This window comes from Papio anubis, chromosome 2 (assembly GCF_008728515.1).
Source record: "Papio anubis isolate 15944 chromosome 2, Panubis1.0, whole genome shotgun sequence".
In the NCBI taxonomy this organism is placed as follows: Eukaryota; Metazoa; Chordata; class Mammalia; order Primates; family Cercopithecidae; genus Papio; species Papio anubis.
The window spans coordinates 131,543,784-131,562,611 of record NC_044977.1 but is presented as its reverse complement, the minus strand read 5'-3'; the positions used below and the strand labels follow the sequence as shown (position 1 = coordinate 131,562,611).

Below are 18,828 nucleotides of genomic sequence, written 5' to 3'. Positions count from 1 at the left end.
GTCACCCAGGTTGGAGTGCAGTGGTGCAATCTTAGTTCATTGTAACCTCAAACTCCTGGGCTCAAGTGACCTTCCTGCTTCAGTCTCTCAAGTAGCCAGGACTACAGGCATGTACCACCATGTCCAGATAAGTTTTTATTTTTGTTTTTTTAATTTTTGTAGAGACAGGGTCTCATTATGTGTCCCAGACTGATCTTGAACTCCTGGGCTTAAGTAATCCTCCTGCCTCAGCCTCCCAAAGTGCTGGGATTACAGGCATGAGCCATTACAACCAGCCATGTTCCAAAAATGTTTATCAGATTTTATTTTTTTCTCAGTGTTGCAACAGATAAATAGAATCAGTTCTGCAATTTGTTTAGCAAATTTTTGTATAGTTTAAAATAATAATAGTTATGTGTTTATTGAGCATTTACTATACACCAAGCACTTTGGATTATCTCATTTAATCCTATAACAATTTTATAAATTAGATTATATTATTACTCCCATTTTATAGAAGAGGAAGCTGAGGCTTGGAGTGATTAGGTGACCTGCCCAAAGTTACAGAGTTAATGGTAGAACTGGCTTTAAACCCAAGGTCTGTCTGACTCCATGGCTTGAACTCCTAACCAACCAGGCATAATTATCTCTACTAACACTTTCCTGATCCATCTTGTTATAACAAACAAGATGACACATACTCAAATTTGGTACATGTTAAGTGTGAAACGAATGCTAACTGTTTTGGTTCTGATTAGGATAGGAAAACTGAGCTGGAAGGTATCGACTCTCTGGAAAAAAATGTCTGCATAAATAGAGGAATCTAGAATTCTGGAGCCAGCCCCACTGTGCTCTCTGGAACCAAAGGCAGGCAGCCAGAATGCTTTATTATTAGATGGCTCCACTTAGCAGTATCCATTGTGTTCCACTTTAAGAAAAAGTAAATCTCTGTTAAAATGTCTTTCTGAACTGCTTTAATTATAGATTGGCCTTGTCAATCTTAATAAAATTATGCTTTGTGTTTGAGAAATGTATATATATATGGTAAAAGTGCTCAAAAGTAATTACTTTCATTTCCCAAGCATGTCATTTAAAAAATTCTAGGCCGGGCGCGGTGGCTCAAGCCTGTAATCCCAGCACTTTGGGAGGCCGAGGCGGGTGGATCACGAGGTCAGGAGATCGAGACCATCCTGGCTAACATGGTGAAACCCCGTCTCTACTAAAAATACAAAAAAAAAATAGCCGGGCGAGGTGGCGGGCGCCTGTAGTCCCAGCTACTCGGAGGCTGAGGCGGGAGAATGGCGTGAACCCAGGAGGCGGAGCTTGCAGTGAGCCGAGATCGCGCCACTGCACTCCAGCCTGGGCGACACAGCGAGACTCCGTCTCAAAAAAAAAAAAAAAAAAAAATTCTTCTATTCACAGCTTGATCTCTTTAACTCTTAGACTCATTTCTAATCTGACTCTGTCTAAAGCTAAAGCGTGGCTCCATGATATTGACAGCTTAAATGTCACATTAGTAACATGGTCATTGATTTTATATTTCTGCCCAGACAAATAGACTTTAAGCAAAAACAGTGAAGGTCCAGCACTAAAAATGTATATTTGTTTCCAAATAATCTTCATTTATTATTACAATAAGATAATTTTTTCCAATATTAAGGCATCTTCAAGATTTCTGATTCTAAGGAATGCTTTTAATTAATGGTGAACAGCCCTTTCAGATTTTTCTTATGGACTTACTGAAAAAGTGGCACTTGCCAATGTAGGCAAAACCATGTCTATGGGAAATTAGCCTATACTTGAGAACCCTAGTTCCTTAAAATATTAACTGGAGTTTCAGTTAGGAAAAAAAATTGGAGAGAAAAAAAATTGCGGGAATTGAGAGGAGTGCCTTGGTCATATTAAGTTGGAAAATTGCTACCTTATATTGCTTTCTTTTAGAGAATAACAATACAGTTGTTCTGCAGTATCCACAGGGGAATAGGTTCAAAAATTTGCCCATGCTCAAGTCCCTTATATAAAATGGCATTATGTTTGCATTAAACCTATGCACATCCTCCTGCATACTTGAAATCATCTCTAGATTACTTATAATACCTAATATAATATAAATGCCACATAAATAGTCTTTTAAAATTCATATTTTCTTATTTTTGTATCTGTTTTTAAATGGTTTGGGTTTGGGTTTTTTTTCCCAAATATTTTTTTATCAGCAGTCGGTTGAATCAGCAGATGCAGAACCCAGGGATACATAGGGCTGACTGTTTACCTGAACAAATTAAAGACTCCAGAAAAATTTCTGTTTTTGTTTTTGTTTTGTTTTTTGAGACAGAGTCTCTCTCTGTCACCGAGGCTGGAGTGCAGTAGTGTGATCTCGGCTCACTGCAACCTCTGCCTTCCAGGTTCAAGCAATTCTCCTGCCTCAGCCTCCCGAGTAGCTGAGACTACAGGCACGTGCCACCATGTCCAGCTAATTTTTGTATTTTTAGTACAGACAGAGTTTCGCCATGTTGGCCAGACTAGTCTCAAACTCCTGACCTCAAGTGATCCACCCTCCTTGGCTTCCCAAAGTGCTGGGATTAAAGGCATGAGCCACGGCTCCCAGTCCTGAAAAATCTTGAAGCAATGAAGCTTACTGGGTATTTCCCAAACTTACCTGACCACAAAACCACTTTCCCGAATAACAAAAACAACTATATTATTTCAGAATATAATTTATTCTGAAATAAAAATGACTGAGGAATATGACCAAACCACATGGACTTCCCAATACATACCATGATGAAAAAATATAGCTAAGAATGTTACTTTTTACATTGAGATTACAACCGTGCATTGCTTAACAGGGATAAGTTCTGAGAAATGTGTCTTTAGGTGATGTCATCATCGTGCAAACATCATAGAGTGTACTTACACAAATCTAGGTAGTATCGCCTACTACATATCTACACTGTATGGTATAGTTTATTGCTCCCAGGCTACAAACCTATTCAGCATGTTATCGTACTGAATACTGTAGGCGATGCTATTAGTAGGGTACCTAAATTTGAAAATTTGTAGCTATCTAAATACAAAAAAGATACAGTAAAAATATTGTGTTATAATCTTATGGGACCACCATCACATATGCAGTCCCTAGCTCTCTGAAAATCATCAGGCAGGAAATGACTGTATATTCCAAAAGGAATTTGGTGACACAGAATAACATATTGATGGAAAACTCACAACACACTCTAAAAACTCTACAAATTTGGTGTTATTTGTTTCTACTACATCTTGTTCCACAAAGAATTGTGCCATAACTTACAACATGAATATAAATGGCAAAATCTAAAGAGGGAATCAAACAAAAAATAAATTTTGAATTAGAAAACTAAGGCCATATGACAGTAGAAACATAAATGTAAAAAAAAAAAAAAAGGAGGAACAAGCCCAGATATTAAAACTAAACTTTAAATTTAGTTCTGAGCTCCCTGGCAACCAAAGCAAAGAGGGATTCAAGACCATTTACAAAATTACTGTGATGAAAAAGAAGAAAGCTTTAACATGTCTCTAAAGAAAACATGGCTTTTTGGCCTGAATTTCTAAAAGAAATCATTCAAAAGGGAGAATTTCATAGCAGACATAATGCCTCCCACAATTTTCCACAAATGCAATAATAACTTCATGTGGTTAACTCTTACAATATTGCCAATGATAAAGCTGAGAGCCAAATATCAAATTTTACGAAGTTAATAGGTTCCATTTGTCTTTGGCTGACTCACAAAGACAAGTTACAAATCTAATTAAGTCATGATAACCCTAAGAAAAATTAGCTTTTACTTCACCATTTTCAGAATCAAACTAGCAGGCAAGAAAAGATAATGCACTCTTTGTGGTTAAATAACAATTATAGATAACACTTACACAGAGCTCACCATGTGCCAATGTTCTAAGCACTTTATATGTATTCATTCATTTAATCCTCACAATGGCAGGTAGGAATTATTATACCCTTTATTTCACAGACAAGAAAATGCAGATCCAGTGATTAATTGTCCAAGATCACATGGCTGATACTAACACCGGTTACTGTCACCAGCAGTTAGAGTCACCTTTCCACATCAATGGTTGGGAGAAATGGGACCAGTCTTAAGCTTTAGAGGGGATTAACACTACTCTGCTCAATCAGTAGGATCAGCGGAATCACACAATTTGTTATCTTTGCATCCTAATGCTGGTGCAAGTGGTTCAGGCAAACTGCACCAATCAAGGGTCCAACCAGGAAAACGACCCATTCTGAATTTTTAAACAGACAGAAATTTCATATAAGAAACTGTTTACGCAGGAAGTACTAAGAATCTCCCAGAAAATGGTGAGGCAGCCTGGAGACTGGTATTAATAGGAAGGAGGAGGCGGTCTTATGGGAGCCTGGGGAGGCAGGAGAGTTGACTGACAGCAGCTGGAGCCACAGCAGGCCTCAATAGGAACCGTGGAGGAGCTGCCAGTGTCCCCACCCTGGCTTCACCCTTTATCTGCCTTCCAATCTCCCACTGACTGAACTCTGCCAGAATTTCAGCAACAGGGAAATGTACCCTCCAGGGACCAGCCCTCCTGTGATACAGGGCAGAGCTGTAAAAGGTTGAGAACGAAATCCAAAAGCAAAAACACCCAAGATTGGCTCACACACTAACACTACAAAAGTGGAAATTCTGGCCAGGCGCAATGGTTCACTCCTATAATCCCAGCAATTTGGGAGGCCAAAGTGGGTGGATTGCTTGAGCTCAGGAACAGACAAGATGGGCAACATGGTGAAAACCTGTCTTTACCAAAAATACAAAAAAAAAAAAAAAAAAAAATTAACAGGATGTGGTGGCACGTGCCTACAGTCCTAGCTACTCAGGAGCCTGAGGTGGGAGGGTCGCCTGAGCCCAGGAGGTAGAGGTTGCAGTGAGCAGAGATCGCATCATTGCACTCCAGCCTGGGCAACAGAGTGAGACCCTGTCAAATAAAAAATTAAAAAAAAAAAAAAAGTTTGACATTCTGTCTTCAAGTAGCTGGAACATATGGACCTCAGAAGGCAAATCGGGGTAAATTAAAGGCCAGTTCTCTAAATCCCAAGTCACTATAACAAGGGGGAAATCCTCTTTATGCTTGAAAGAATACATAAGTAAAATGATTCATCCAGCAGGTAGCAAAACCATGGAATTGTTACTCAAAAAAGGAGTATATATTGAAAACATAAATATATTCATAAACTTAGGTAAATTAATTCTACAAAAGTGTATTCAGCGCCTATTATGTATAAGTTGGTAGAGGCTCTTGGATGTGACTATGGTATTCGGGAATCCTGTAAGCTCTTCACAGGTGTGCTGCATTCATTTTGTCCCTGCTGAGTCCCATACATGTAAGTGATGCCTGTTAGACAGAATGGTGAACGTTGCATGTCTTGTGACTTGAGTTCAGCGAGATAAATCTTGCTGCGGGAGGTAAGAAGAACATTCTAACAGCAAGTAAGGGCTCAGGAAACGTGCTTACAGAAACATTTGAGAGCATTGTGTTACGAATTTCTAAGGGAACCCAGGCAGACAGTGAGGCATTGCACCCAAACAACAACATAGCAGTGGGTAGAAGGCAACATACGTCCAGGTGAACCCTTTAAGAGAGCCTACCAACGTCTAGTATTCAAAGAGACAGAAAGCCAGTGTGCTGCAGAGACACACACACACAAAGCCTACCACCATAAGCTTATTTCTAAAAGTCCTAAGGCCAAGATGTGTACATAACTACCTGAAATACAAGGTAGTAAATGAGATTTGCGGCCAGGCATGGTGGCTCAGCACTTTGGGAGGCCTGTTAACTCAGCACTTTGGAAGGCCAAGGTGGAAGGATCACTTGAGCTCAGGAGTTCGAGACCCTCCTGGACAACACAGTGAGACCACATCTCTATTAAAATAAAATTTTAAAAATGAGAATTGCCACAAACAGTAGATGATAGATGTTGGAAAGGAGCTGTCACTGGAGCTGTATTTTGCATAGTTTTGACCAACAGAGACGGGAAAGAGATAATTCCTGGTGGAGGGCACAGCAAATGAGAAGGGAGAACATCTCTAAAGCAGGCATCTTAAGCAGCCATATCAGGAAGTCATTTATTGAAGCAAAGGGTGCAGAAAGGAAGAGAGTAGGAAAGAAAGGTGAAAGTAAAGACTAGGATTATACCCCAAAGGGCCCTTTTAAATTCATAGTTGGATAAATCTACAATGAAAATTGTTAAGCAGAATTTGGATATTTAGGGTATATTCAAAAGCTTTTAAGGCATGTGTCTTGGAAGATGGTTATCCCATTTCATTTAATGTTTGAAGCAGGATGCTGGGTAGATGGACCACAGCCCTGCTGCCCAGGGACTAACGGCAAGCTCAGAGTCAAGGCCATTAGCCTGTTGCCCTATAAGTATAAAGTCTGGTCTGGTGAGCAGGAATGGTCATCTCCCACTCCATCCAGCTTTACAGAACATATTCAGAAAGAACTATTGACAAGCAATTTTTCCTTGTAATGAAATGGAGACAAATAATACATTACTAGTTTCAGATTAAAATAATGGAGCATAAAAATGTTTCACCTTAAAAAATTATTCATCTTATGAAATAATTTCATGCTATGTGATTTTTCTGCCAGTGCAAGTGTTTGGCTGGTACAACAGCGCACTAACAAATATATTCTAATTTGAACAATCTGACCATTTTTAAAAAGCATGAGTGAGAAAGAAATTCATTCAGCTGACATAACTGGAATTCTAATTTCAGATCTTCATGGCCTCACTAAATATTTCTCATAACATTGATGGTTTAGTTTTTATGTCATCAGCAATAATGTGAAAGTTATCAATCTCTTCTACAAGGTTGCCACAAGAAATTAACTGATAATTGTTATAAAGCAAGAATTTAAATATAGAAGTTTAAATTATTGACAAATAATACTGCATATTTGTGTTTTAGAACTCAACATGTCCTTATTTTGCCAAGCATTTCTTATTTTATATTGATGAGCATTAGATAATACAGTTCATGGGTAAAGATCAAATGTAATGAAGGAGGGAAATTTATTTTTTGTTTGCAGAAATGCATACAAAAATAGCTGGCCTGTCACATTATCACCTAGACCATTATTAACAGTTTACCACAAAATGGCAGAAATAAAAGTTTTATTTCCTCAGAAGAATTTTGTATTTGTGGTCCAGAATACAGTCCAGGTTAACTCCCAGTTATTTTCCTTAGAATTAGCCTCATGATGCATCAGGAGTTGTCAAAGGGAAATCAGGTGACTCCCGCCACAGTGATCCCTTTGGACTGTCTAGCTGAAATCAGGAAGAGAGTAAGATGCCAGCCCACTGTTTTTAACTAGATTTGGTGTAATAAGCCTTGGATTCCAGTGTTAGCACCACCACTAATTTGCCCTTTGATTTTGCTGTTTTAGCCTATCTTCATTGGTAAAAAGGGATAATAATAACTTCAACCCATCTCACAGAAATGTAGTAAGGAGGAAAAAAAAAACAAACAATGCATGTGGAAGTTCTCTGAAAAGCTAAAAGTCCAAATATAAACGTAGATATTATTTTTATAAAGGCCTGGAATTACTCAACCTTTTGTTTCTAACTTCAAGCTTGCGAGAAAGCTATTTCCTTTTGCTCCTAATTTGGACAAAAGATACAAAGCATTCCACGTGGACTTTTCTCCTACTTCAAGCATTTGACCAGCAGAAGCCTTTTGTCAGCCAGCTACCAGCTCATAAAGTTGAAAGGGGAAATCTGAACTCCACTCCGAGTCAGGGATGTGGAGGTGGAAAGAACAAGAAATTTCACTAGAACTTTCCTGGTCTCCAAGGGGAAACCGGGCAGGACCAAATACACAGATAAGTACAACCACACAGCCTGTTAGACCACTGCAGAGAATCAGGTTCAGTTTAAAGTTGGATGGCAGCAGAGGCGGCTTGACTCTTCATAAAGCTAATCTAGGAGCAGAGTCAAAATTGTTGGGATAGAAATTATACAAGTTTTGCCTCAACCATAAGAGATGACATGTGAAGTGTCTTCTTACCTCAGAGACCCATGTCCATAATGATTTCTCTGCCCAGAGGACCCCTTTCTGCTTCCCCTTGTTATCCTTTTTAAGGAGGTCTTTCTTAGGGACGTCTTTCCAGCCAACACCACTGTCCTAACCCAATCCAGATCATGTCCAGTGCAAAAACTCAGAGCATCCTGCACTCCTCCAGTGTGTGCATTGATCATTGGAATGATCAGTTCATTATTTTGCCTGTTTGACTGTTGCTCTTTTCCCCCTCCCCTAATAAGCTCCCTGAGGACAAAGAACGGTTTGATTTCATAGTATCCTCAAAGTGGAGCAGAATGCCTAGCTCAAAGTGGGCCCTCGTTAAATATTCATTGAATGAGTGATGAAAGAAATACGATCTGGAAAGAGCTCCAAAGCAGATTATCTCAGATCTTACATCATTTCTAGGTAGGTATATTCATGCAAACATATGCTATTTACAATAAAACTCTTAATTTACTGTTGCTCAGGGAACACATGTGCAAGTGGAGGGAAATCATACAATGAGGAAGTTAAGAAATCAATTATAATAATTTAGTACTAAGGTAGTATTCAGGTATTGCACATCCTGAATAAGGAATCCTTAAGGACTAGACAGTTTACAAGGTCCCAACTACCCACGCCTAGACGTTTCAAAGAAGGGACATGAAAAGGGCAGAGCCATCACTTCTCAGGCTTGAAGACACAAACCACAGTCAGCAGACATCAGAGAAAAACTTCCTTCTGGGCCTGTGTCATGTGTTAGAACGGAAGGTTGCATGATGGAGCCACTAAGTCTTTCTCAAGCTATCAAGACAGCTCCCAGAGACACAGGTAAAATAGCAGCCAGTTTTGCTGTGCTGTTTACCTTCTTCTGTTCTAGAAAGTTGAAAAGTATGGCTAATTTGGCATTCTTTGGTGTGAATGCAAATAAATCAGGAAGAGAAAATGTTCAAAAACTATCATTCAAGCTCTACAGTATGGTAACGAAGTTTAAGTTCTTAATCTTTATCAAGACCATGCTTTTTGGAAAAAGGTGAGTCTCCTCCCACCACATGTTGGGTTTTTTCCTCTCGCTCTCTCTTGTTCTCACTTAACACATTTTGTGCAACTTTTTTTTTAACAAAATGAGGTTTTAATTTTTGCACTGTGGTCATTCTATGAAACATACCATTAAATTCTGTCTTCCTCACTAAGTGGCTTGAATTTGACTTTCGGGCAGCTCAATCTACCCCATTTATGTGTGTGTTGAATCTGAAGAAAATAATAAGGATGCTGAGTAATGAAGATTGTGTCTTTCCTGGGGCTTTTAAAGTTATAAGGTTTCTATTCTTTCCTTTGAAAGATTGTACACAATAAGTTACATTGCAAATAGAAATGAATTAAGTGAAACTGAGAGATCAGAGAAGAAATAAAGAGGTGCCAGTTTCTGTAGAGGGTGTTTAATTGATGATGCTATGTACAATCTATGTTGTTCTTCTACCATGTCCTACCTAATATTCTGCAAATTCTAACTATTGAAAGGTAGCTAGAAATGAAACCATTTAAATGCTCCTTAGTAATTTCAAAATAATAATAAGCAGGGGACTTTCTCTAAGGTATCATCAGCCGTATAACCCCCTTTACTTTTGCCACTGTTCTTGCTACTACTGGTAGAAATCCCAAAAACTCAGATAATCAAAACCCAAAGAGGGTTTATATTTTTTCCATTTCATATTCAAAGCCCATCTCAAGCTATGAACTGCCTTTATTCCTGAAATTGTTTGAAATTCATTAATTTTATTTTTCCTTTGGGAGAGTAAGAACAAGTCATGATAGAAGAGGAAACTGCCATTTGTTGCCTTCTGTGCCATCTCTCCTTTATTCCATTTAGTTGAAGCTGGGAGTGCAGGCCTGGGTTTACTCCACACTGGGGAGGAGTCAGTATTTTTCTGTTACAACGAGCATCTAGCAGAGTTCCCTAAACATAGAAAATGTTCAGTGTAAATTTAGCAAAAGAATGGGTGAATGAAAGAATACAATTTTCTGGCCAGGTGTGGTGACTAACGCCTGTATTCCCAGCACTTTAGGAGGCCGAAGCAAATGGATCACTTGAGGTCAGGAGTTCAAAACCAGCCTGGCCAATATAGTGAAAATCTGTCTCTAATGAAAATACAAAAAGTTGCTGGGTGTGGTGGTGCACACCTGTAATCCCAGCTGCTCAGGAGGCTGAGGCAGGAGAATCGCTTGAACCCAGGAGGCAGAGGTTGCAGTGAGCCGAGACTGTGCCACCGCACTCAAGCCCAAGTGACAGAGTAAGACTCTGTCTAAAAAAATAAAATAAAATAAAATAAATCGCTGTATTAAAATGAATCATTTTCATTCTATTATTTTACAATTTGAAATCCACTGCAAAATTGGTAATATGCCTTTGCAAAATAGCTAATATGCCTCCCTACAAACAGATCATAACAGAGAAATGTGGCTTTTGAAGAGCTTGCAAAAAAGGGACCTGTGCTCAAGCAAGCTTTATGTATTATATCTTGTCTAACACTTAGAAGCTTCTCTTGAGTAGAAAGGATCATTTTGGAGTGTGAGGCAAAGAAAGGTGTTCGCAGCAGCACATATATTTAAAATGTTTCATTTAGGCTGAGAGATGACCTGTCTCAATCAAACCACCATTGCCAACCTTCTTGTTCCATCATCACTTTGTTACAGAGATACACGATGACTTACTCAGGGAGAAATCTTTGCTTTTATCTGATCCACGGTTGAATCTTGTCTGTGTATTGTTCCTTTGCTTTTACTTTTTTTTTTTTCTCTCCGTGACTATGGAATCTTCCCTTTGGTTTCTCTTCAAGGGGTCCTCGTGTTTAAGGGGTGAGGGAATGATTGTCTACTGCAGTCTGCCTTAATAAAAGTGGCAATCTCCTGGCTTCCCCGTGGTGTGGCTCTATCCACCATGGGGGTAGAGCCTAACTGCACCATGTAGATGTGCCTGCCAGTCAGGGACCGCGGAAACTGCCACCCCTTATGTGTGCTGTGTGCGCTAACGGGCTTCCCCAGAGAATGGTGACACCAAGGCAAGGTAAACGCTGTTCCATGTTAAGTGGGAGCACAAACTTCCTTTAAAGTCAAACTTTGCGAACAATAATAATCTTGAAAAAGACGCTTTGGGCGCAAATCAATGCTCAAGAACGTTGCCAATCACTTGCAACCTCCTTAGACATTTCACGGATATGTTATTTATGCTCAAGGCGGGGGCCTCCTTTCACCCCCGCAACCCAAATCTTTGCTCTGTGCTTCGGGCCCAGTGGGGCTTGTCGGATGAGTCACTGGGAAAATACGCTTCCCTCATTTCTCCTTGATTAACTAAGGTCACCTTCACAGAGTGCTTCCCTGTCCCTCTGGGGCTACCTCTGTGGTGCCCTGATCTGCCCCTCTATGAGAAATTCTCTACCTGTTCTGGAGGTTTCCTGGGAATCGCGAGTTCTCAGTTCCCTGGACCTGCCTGCAAGCAGAATTATCCGCCGGTCCCCGCCCCCCATCCCCAAACTCTGGGACAGCAGAGGGGACTGACTGGCCATTAATGGTCATCATCTATTTTTAATTGGAAGATCACAAGAAAGATGGTAAGCGAATCCCAGTCGCAAGTCAATTTAAATAACATTCCTGGGGAAATCCAATCACTTAAAACGGAGACACCTACGCGAGCGAGAGCCCCCGCCCGTCTGGCGGGCCTAAGCGCGAAGGCTGAATTAATCAAGATCAAGGGGCTCCCGGGCTGAGAGCAGAGCGTTAACCCTTCTAGTCCCAGAGAGCGACAAGGCGGGGGAGGAAAAACGCGGACTGCCGGGGCCAAGATGCCCACGGCAGCCCCGCGCGGGCTGCCTCTGCCATTTAGGGAGGCTCTGGACCCCTTGCACCCGGCCCGGGCGGTTGGGCGCGCGAGGTTAAGATCAGAAGCTCGGGCAGCTGCTTGGGCCGCGAGTAGCAGCCGCCTCCCGCAGCCTAGGCGCGCCGCGGGCTCCTCCTCCCGCCCAAGCGTGGCCAAGTGAGGACTGCTCCGGCCGCAGGTAGCTGAGGCGCGGGAGGCGGCGCGCGCGGGACCAGAGAGGAGCGCCGGGGAGGGGCCGACGGACGCGCGGGCGGACGGACTCCCCAGCCTCCCGTCCCGGACGTTAGCCGAGGTCTGCGCCGGCCATGTGGGGACCTGGGGTCACGGCCGAGGGCCTGTCGGTGGCTCCAGCGCCGCCGCCTCTGCTGCCGCTGCTGCTACTGCTGGCGCTGGCGCTGGTGGCGCCCTCGCGGGGCGGCGGGGGCTGCGCGGAGCTGGCGTGCGGCGAGCGGGAGCGCTGCTGCGACGCGACCAACGCCACGGCTGTACGCTGCTGCAAGCTACCGCTGCACGCCTTCCTGGACAACGTGGGCTGGTTCGTTCGCAAGCTCTCCGGGCTGCTCATCCTGCTGGTGCTCTTCGCCATCGGCTATTTCCTGCAGCGCATCATCTGCCCCAGTCCACGCAGGTACCCGCGAGGCCAGGCACGCCCAGGACAGCGGCCCGGGCCTCCTGGGGGCGCTGGACCGCTGCGGGGCGCGGGGCAGCCCGACGACGACGACGACTCGCCCGCTCTGCTACGCGACGAGGCGGCAGCCGGCTCGCAAGACTCACTGCTGGACAGTGGCGGCGGCGGCCGAGGCCGGGGAGGCGGCGGGCGCTTGGACCCCTCCTGCGCCTCAGAGCACGAGCTGCGTGTAGTGTCGCCGGTCTTCCTGCAGCTGCCCAGCTACGAGGAGGTCAAGTATCTGCCCACCTACGAGGAGTCCATGCGGCTGCAGCAGCTCAGCCCCGGGGAGGTCGTGCTGCCAGTGTCAGTGCTCGGCCGCCCGCGAGGCGGGGTCGCCGCGGAGCCCGACGGCGGCGAGGGCCGCTTCCCCCTTATCTGAGCGCTCGGGGATCGGCGGCTGGTGCAGGGCTGGGGGCTACGGGTGGCACGCAACGGCCGGGGTGCCGCTGCCAACTGCCTCAGACCTTATCTGGCACCCTGGCCTAACTGCCTGGCACCCCGCAACCGGGTTGGGGTCACTCGTCTCCCTCGCGTTCTCCTGGGATCTTGTGTTTCTCTGCGTTTCATTCCGTTCAAAGAAACGTGGGGCACGTGTGGCGGGTGCGGCTGCAGCAGGCGACCCTCGAGCGCACCTTCGAAGGACGTACCTGCCCTCTGCCTTGCCTCGTATTGTGGTTCACTCGTAAGTGCCTGCTTCCCCAGTCAAAGAGAACATGTGAGCCCTTTGGTGCGTCGAGAGAAGGGCGGTCTTCTTTAGGGCTGAGGAGAAAGGAGTGCAGTTCCTCTCCTTTCCCTACCTGCCACCTGGACAGGTCACGGTCTCCCAGGGTGGGCAGAGGGCGAGGAGCCGTTGAGGACCAGCTGCGACCGGGGACTGCTGCACGTGGGTGTGGGAGAGCGCCACTTGGGTATGGTGGAATCGCTTCTGTGCGGCAGACCCCCAAAAAATCCCTCAGTGTCTTCCTGATCGAGCAAATAGTCACAGCTGGTGTTTCACAATTAGGTGGAGTGCGGGGAGTGGGCTATGGGGAACACCTGTGATACAAGGTTAGTTGCTGTACCTACTCAGGGCACAGCAACCATGTGTATCCACTCGACTGGACTTTTGATTGTTCAATAACAGAAGGTATTTATATTTATTTGTCTTTTATTCTAATATTTTTATCATGCATTGAATGCAACAGGAGGGTATTTCAGCAAATTCATGACAAGGTAATCGTCTTATCACTTTTTGTAGGCCATTAATGGTCAGGAAATTGCCCATACTCTGTCATTATTGTTTAATAATTCATGAAATTATTTCATTAAAAAAGAAAAACAGAGGTATGGTCAAACGAGGAAGCATATGTGACCTAAAAACATTGAAGGATATCTTATTTTCACTATTTGAGAAGAATATATTTTATTTTTAGTACTGTGGCATAATATATAACTTTTTATAATAATAACTGTATGCATTATGTAGTATAGCTCTTAATTGTATCATTCATCACATAATTATATGTAAAAATAATTGACATGTATATGCCATACCATGAAGCATATGATGTTGTGCACTTTCTCCTCCATTTTTCGTTTGGAATACATTCCACAACATGATCCAAAACATAAGAACTTGTGACTTGTAACTTTTGTTTAAAGCCATTAATTGTGCAGTAATGTGCTACAGAAGGATTCAGTCAGCTTCTTTTAAGAAACAAGTGTCATTGTATCAGTTTCCTGTTCTGTGACACGCCCTTTAAAAGTAAAAGATAATATAACATATTTTAATACATTGTGTGTAATGTACATATGCATATTGTCTATGTACTATATACACATTGTTTATAATAGTGTTAATACCGTTTGTCATTCTCCTGAAAGGAGAAGGAAATACAAAAGGTTTCTCTGCTTGGGAAAAGGTGAATGTTGTTATATCAAGAATGATTACACACATGGATCTCATACATGTTTTTAGAACATTGTTCTTCTGATTGAAGAAGTCTGCCACTCCTGAAAAAATTTAAAATATCTGACTTGTATTAGAAGAAAATTATTTGATTAAACTTTTAAAGGCTGGTTGAAAAAGTCTGACAGTTCTGAGAAATTTTTAAATGTCTGAATTGTAATAAAAGAGGATGATTTACTTTAAACTTCTAAAAACTAATGACCTTGTGACTAAAGAAAAATCATTTGAAGTGTATTAAAACATAGCAAAACATTAAAATCTTTTCTCTGTGCAAATTTTATCAGATGCATGGCTATATGGTAGTGTATCAAAATATGAAATATGTCTGTCATTTAAAGCAATTTGAGCTGTGAATTGACAAAAGTATCAGGAGTTGAGGCTATATCAGTTGAGAATGGTACAAAATTTAATTACATTATATAGATAATCACATATTAATATTACTCAAATACCGTATATTTTTGTTATAGGTGGCTATCAATACTACTTACCATTCAAACTGGAAAGTTGCCGTATTTTTAAAAATAATTTATTCTTTGAAGTTACTGTTTTACACATTTCACAAATGTTACCTGTATCTGCAACATCAACCTAGATATCCAAATAATACCTGTGCCAGTATATGAAGCAGTCTATATGTTGTTACCATAACATCTTAAAGAAATTCAACAAAATCCTATGAAAAATACTTACAATATGGATCAAGTATATTTCTCTTTTATCAACTATGGAACATTTCTCTCCCTAAAATCTAGAATGTCTATAAAGTGGTAATTACACTTGATACCAATCACACAATGAGGTTCTACTGAATTTTAAAATGACAAGTTTTCACCTGTTTTTTACCTGCCCAACCCACAAGCTTTTATTCACATCTCTCAGTTCAATAGAAATGAGTTTGACTCTACTGTGGGGTTTTTTTTCTTGCAATCCATTGATTTACCAAGGACAATTTTGTTCAGGCATAATTTTGTGGAAAAAATTCTTTAAAACAGTATTTTATTAATGATAAATGAACATGCCTCATGGGAATACATACACATATAACAGACCATATTAACACACACAGAACCTGTGTATTCATAACGTTGGATTGCCTGGATAGAAACATTTTTAAAGCAGTAAGGGCAGTATCTGGGTGTTAAGCTTTATAGATTTCACTTGGAAATTATTTATTATATAGACAGAACCTATTATATATCATTGCATGTGTTTATTAATATAGAAAATGGTTATCCTGTTACCTAAAAAAAAACTCACAAAGAAATGATTTTACTTCTTTTTAATATTCCATAGTAAAAGTGGAGGATAGAACATTGTGTTCTTTATATGTAGAATAATATACTATTAACTTATGGCATGAAATATTAATGGAATTAATATGGAACACTTATGGTATATATTTATTTATTTATTTATTTATTTATTTATTTTGAGAAAAGAGCTCACTTTGTTGCCCAGGCTGAAGTGCAGTGGCATGATCACCACTCACTGCAGCCTTGACCTTCTGGGCTCAAGGGATCCTCTTGCCTCAGCCTCCTGCGTGGCTGGGACTATAGGTACACACCACCACACCCAGCTAATTTTTGTATTTTTTTGTAGAAATGGGGTTTTGCCATGTTGCCCAGGTTAGTCTCATTCTCCTGGGCTCAAGTGATCTGTCTGCCTTGTCCTCCCAAAGTTCTGGGATTATAGACGTGAGCCACCATGCCCAGCCTGTGGCATATATATCTTAACCCACCTGGGCGTGCAGTGTTTTCCAGTACTAAGTGAACTTTTGCTCCTGGTTTTCAGTTACAAAGTAATTCGAATACTAAAACATTTTAAGCACATTTTATTTTCACTGACTTCTCTTGAGTAGGGGAATAATGGTCCTGCATATTGTAATCCATCTGGAATGCAAAAAAACATGATTGATTTTCTAAATTTAGGTGTTGGATATGTAAATATGTATATTGTATATATACAGTTGGCTCTCCTGTATCTGTGGGTTCTGCATCTGCGGATGCAACCAACTGCAGGTAGAAAATTTTTTTTTTAATTTTTTGAAAATATTTTTAAGAAATATAGCTTTTAAAAATGCAAATTAAACAATACGTTATAACAACTATATAACATTTATATTGTATTAAGTGTTATAAGTCATCTAGAGGAGATGTAAAGTATATGGGAGGATACACATAGGTTATATGCAAATACTACACGATTTTATATCAGGGAGTTGATTTTGACCTTTGCAGGGGGTCCTAAAACTAATCTCTATGGATACCTAGGGATGACTGTAGTGTGTGTGTGTGTAATCAGTTGCTTAGAAGCAATTTGTTATGGGTGTTCGATATCTTAACCAAGGGGAAAATGTTTTCTTGAGATAGAATGATAGTTTTAAGAGGCCATTAATTGCCACATTCTGCAAACGTGAGTGTGCTTCAACCATGGAAAATGGCATTGGCAATTATGTCAAAGGGCATGAAATGTACTCTATAAGGAAAACAAGATTCAATTGTAAAGGCCAGAGGGAATATTAAGGAAATGGACTCAGTTAACAATTTGAAAGGCAATATGCTAAGTACCTTAATGTTGTACTTTTTGTATACAGTTTCTCTCAAGTGGAATTAATAAAGGAAACAATTCAAAGCTGAAACTCATATAACATGAATATGATGTCTAGATTTATACAATATTCTGATCTGACTTTTATTAAAAATTTTATGAATTGTAATTAATTTGGGTTTTCAGCTTGAGAGAAATAATGATGTATGTTGAGTTTTATTTTGAGCAGCAAGTATTAACCATCTCTTCAAAAGTGTAAGTTTCCTAAACCGATCAATAATAGAATATTTGGCAAGTTCATATCTGACCTCAGTAGTTTATGATTTACTTTTTCATTCTCCTTTCATGCATTGATGAAAAGGCTAATAACTGGTCGACTAAGGAAAGGTATTTTGTCAACCAAGGAATGAATCAGCAACAGCTAATGACAAACAATTAGGCCATTCTTTCTTCCACATGGGTAATACCAGAAAAGTTACAGTATTCCTTTGTAAAATTTTGCCTGTAAAAATAACCAAATATCAAGTAAAACCAATACTTTTGTCATACTTAATTACATGTAGAACCTACTTTTATTATTTATTCATTTTTATTTACATAACTCACTTTTTAAATTTATTTATTTTTTTGAGACAATATCTTTCTCTGTCACCCACACTGGAGTGCAGTGGTGTGATCACAGCTCACTGCAGCCTCAACCTCCCAGGCTCAAGTGATCTTCTCTTCTCAGCCTCCTGGTCACTGGGTACAGGAGTGCACAACCATGTCTGGCTAATTTTTAACTTTTTTCGTTGAAACAAGGTCTCACTATGCTGCCCAGGCTGGTCTCAAATTCGTGGGCTCAAGAAATCCTCCCACCTTGGCCTTTGAAAATGCTGGGATTGCAGGCATGAGCCACCACACCCAGCCCACTTTTATTAATTTTATGGCAAAAATTATACGATGGTGGAGATACTTATGTTTGTCTCCAAACCAGACAGTATTATTTTTATCTCCTCTTCAGCTTCTTAGCTGAGTATCTTATCTGATATCTTGCTGTTCTTATTTCCTTTTTGTGTGATTGTTCTTATCCTGCTTTAGATTTTCAGTAGATGTTTCCTCAGAAACACATCTCTTAGAACTCCACGTTATTCTGCTGTGCTTTCTTCTCTCTCTGGTTATGGCTTCACCTTTTGCACAGTTTCTTCTTTTAGTAAAATGGTATTTTCCAACATGCTTCCTTTGTTTTCTCTTTGCATCTGACTTCTGTAGCTTTTCCATGTTGACGCAGATGTGGTTTTTCCTCTTTATCTACTAAAGGACTGTAAACTTTTTTTCTTTGTTATTATCTATGGAGCTTTTCTCTGTGATGCCGGACAATCAAATCTTTTCAGGTGTCCAGCTAGGACTGTTCTAAATCTCAAATGTAATAGATCCAGATGTACTACTACCTCTTTATCTTCTGCTTTCTCACCTGGATTTTCCTAGAGGGATTATCAGCACTTTTCTCCCCATCTTTCCCCAAAGATGTGTTCTCTGCTATATTAGGACAAATAATTAGACCCTTGCATTTTAGTAATGACAGGGATCTTATTTTGGCTTCCAAACCTCAAGCATATTCTTTCTTCAGAGACTACTACATCTTTCTACTGGATTTTTTTCTCACAGGCATTCTTGTGGTATCCTGTGTGTGTGTCACTTTTTGTGAGTAATGATCGCCTGTTTTCTTCCTATCCTTGCTTGCAGACATTCTATTTGTTGT

The 18,828-nt window shown here is 40.8% G+C and overlaps 1 protein-coding gene across 1 annotated transcript; it reads left to right on the top strand.

Moving 5' to 3' along the window:
• The first annotated feature begins 12,201 nt into the window (after positions 1-12,201).
• C2H3orf80 (chromosome 2 C3orf80 homolog) lies at positions 12,202-14,795 on the top strand. The gene has a single exon (XM_031663620.1). The coding sequence runs from the start codon at positions 12,225-12,227 to the stop codon at positions 12,966-12,968; it is 744 nt and encodes a 247-aa protein (XP_031519480.1). The 5' UTR covers positions 12,202-12,224; the 3' UTR covers positions 12,969-14,795.
• Positions 14,796-18,828: the final 4,033 nt, after the last annotated feature.

What these genes read in the sequence shown, in the direction of transcription:
- C2H3orf80 (XM_031663620.1), top strand. Translation starts at nt 12,225, where the DNA reads ATGTGGGGACCTGGGGTCACGGCCGAGGGCCTGTCGGTGGCTCCAGCG.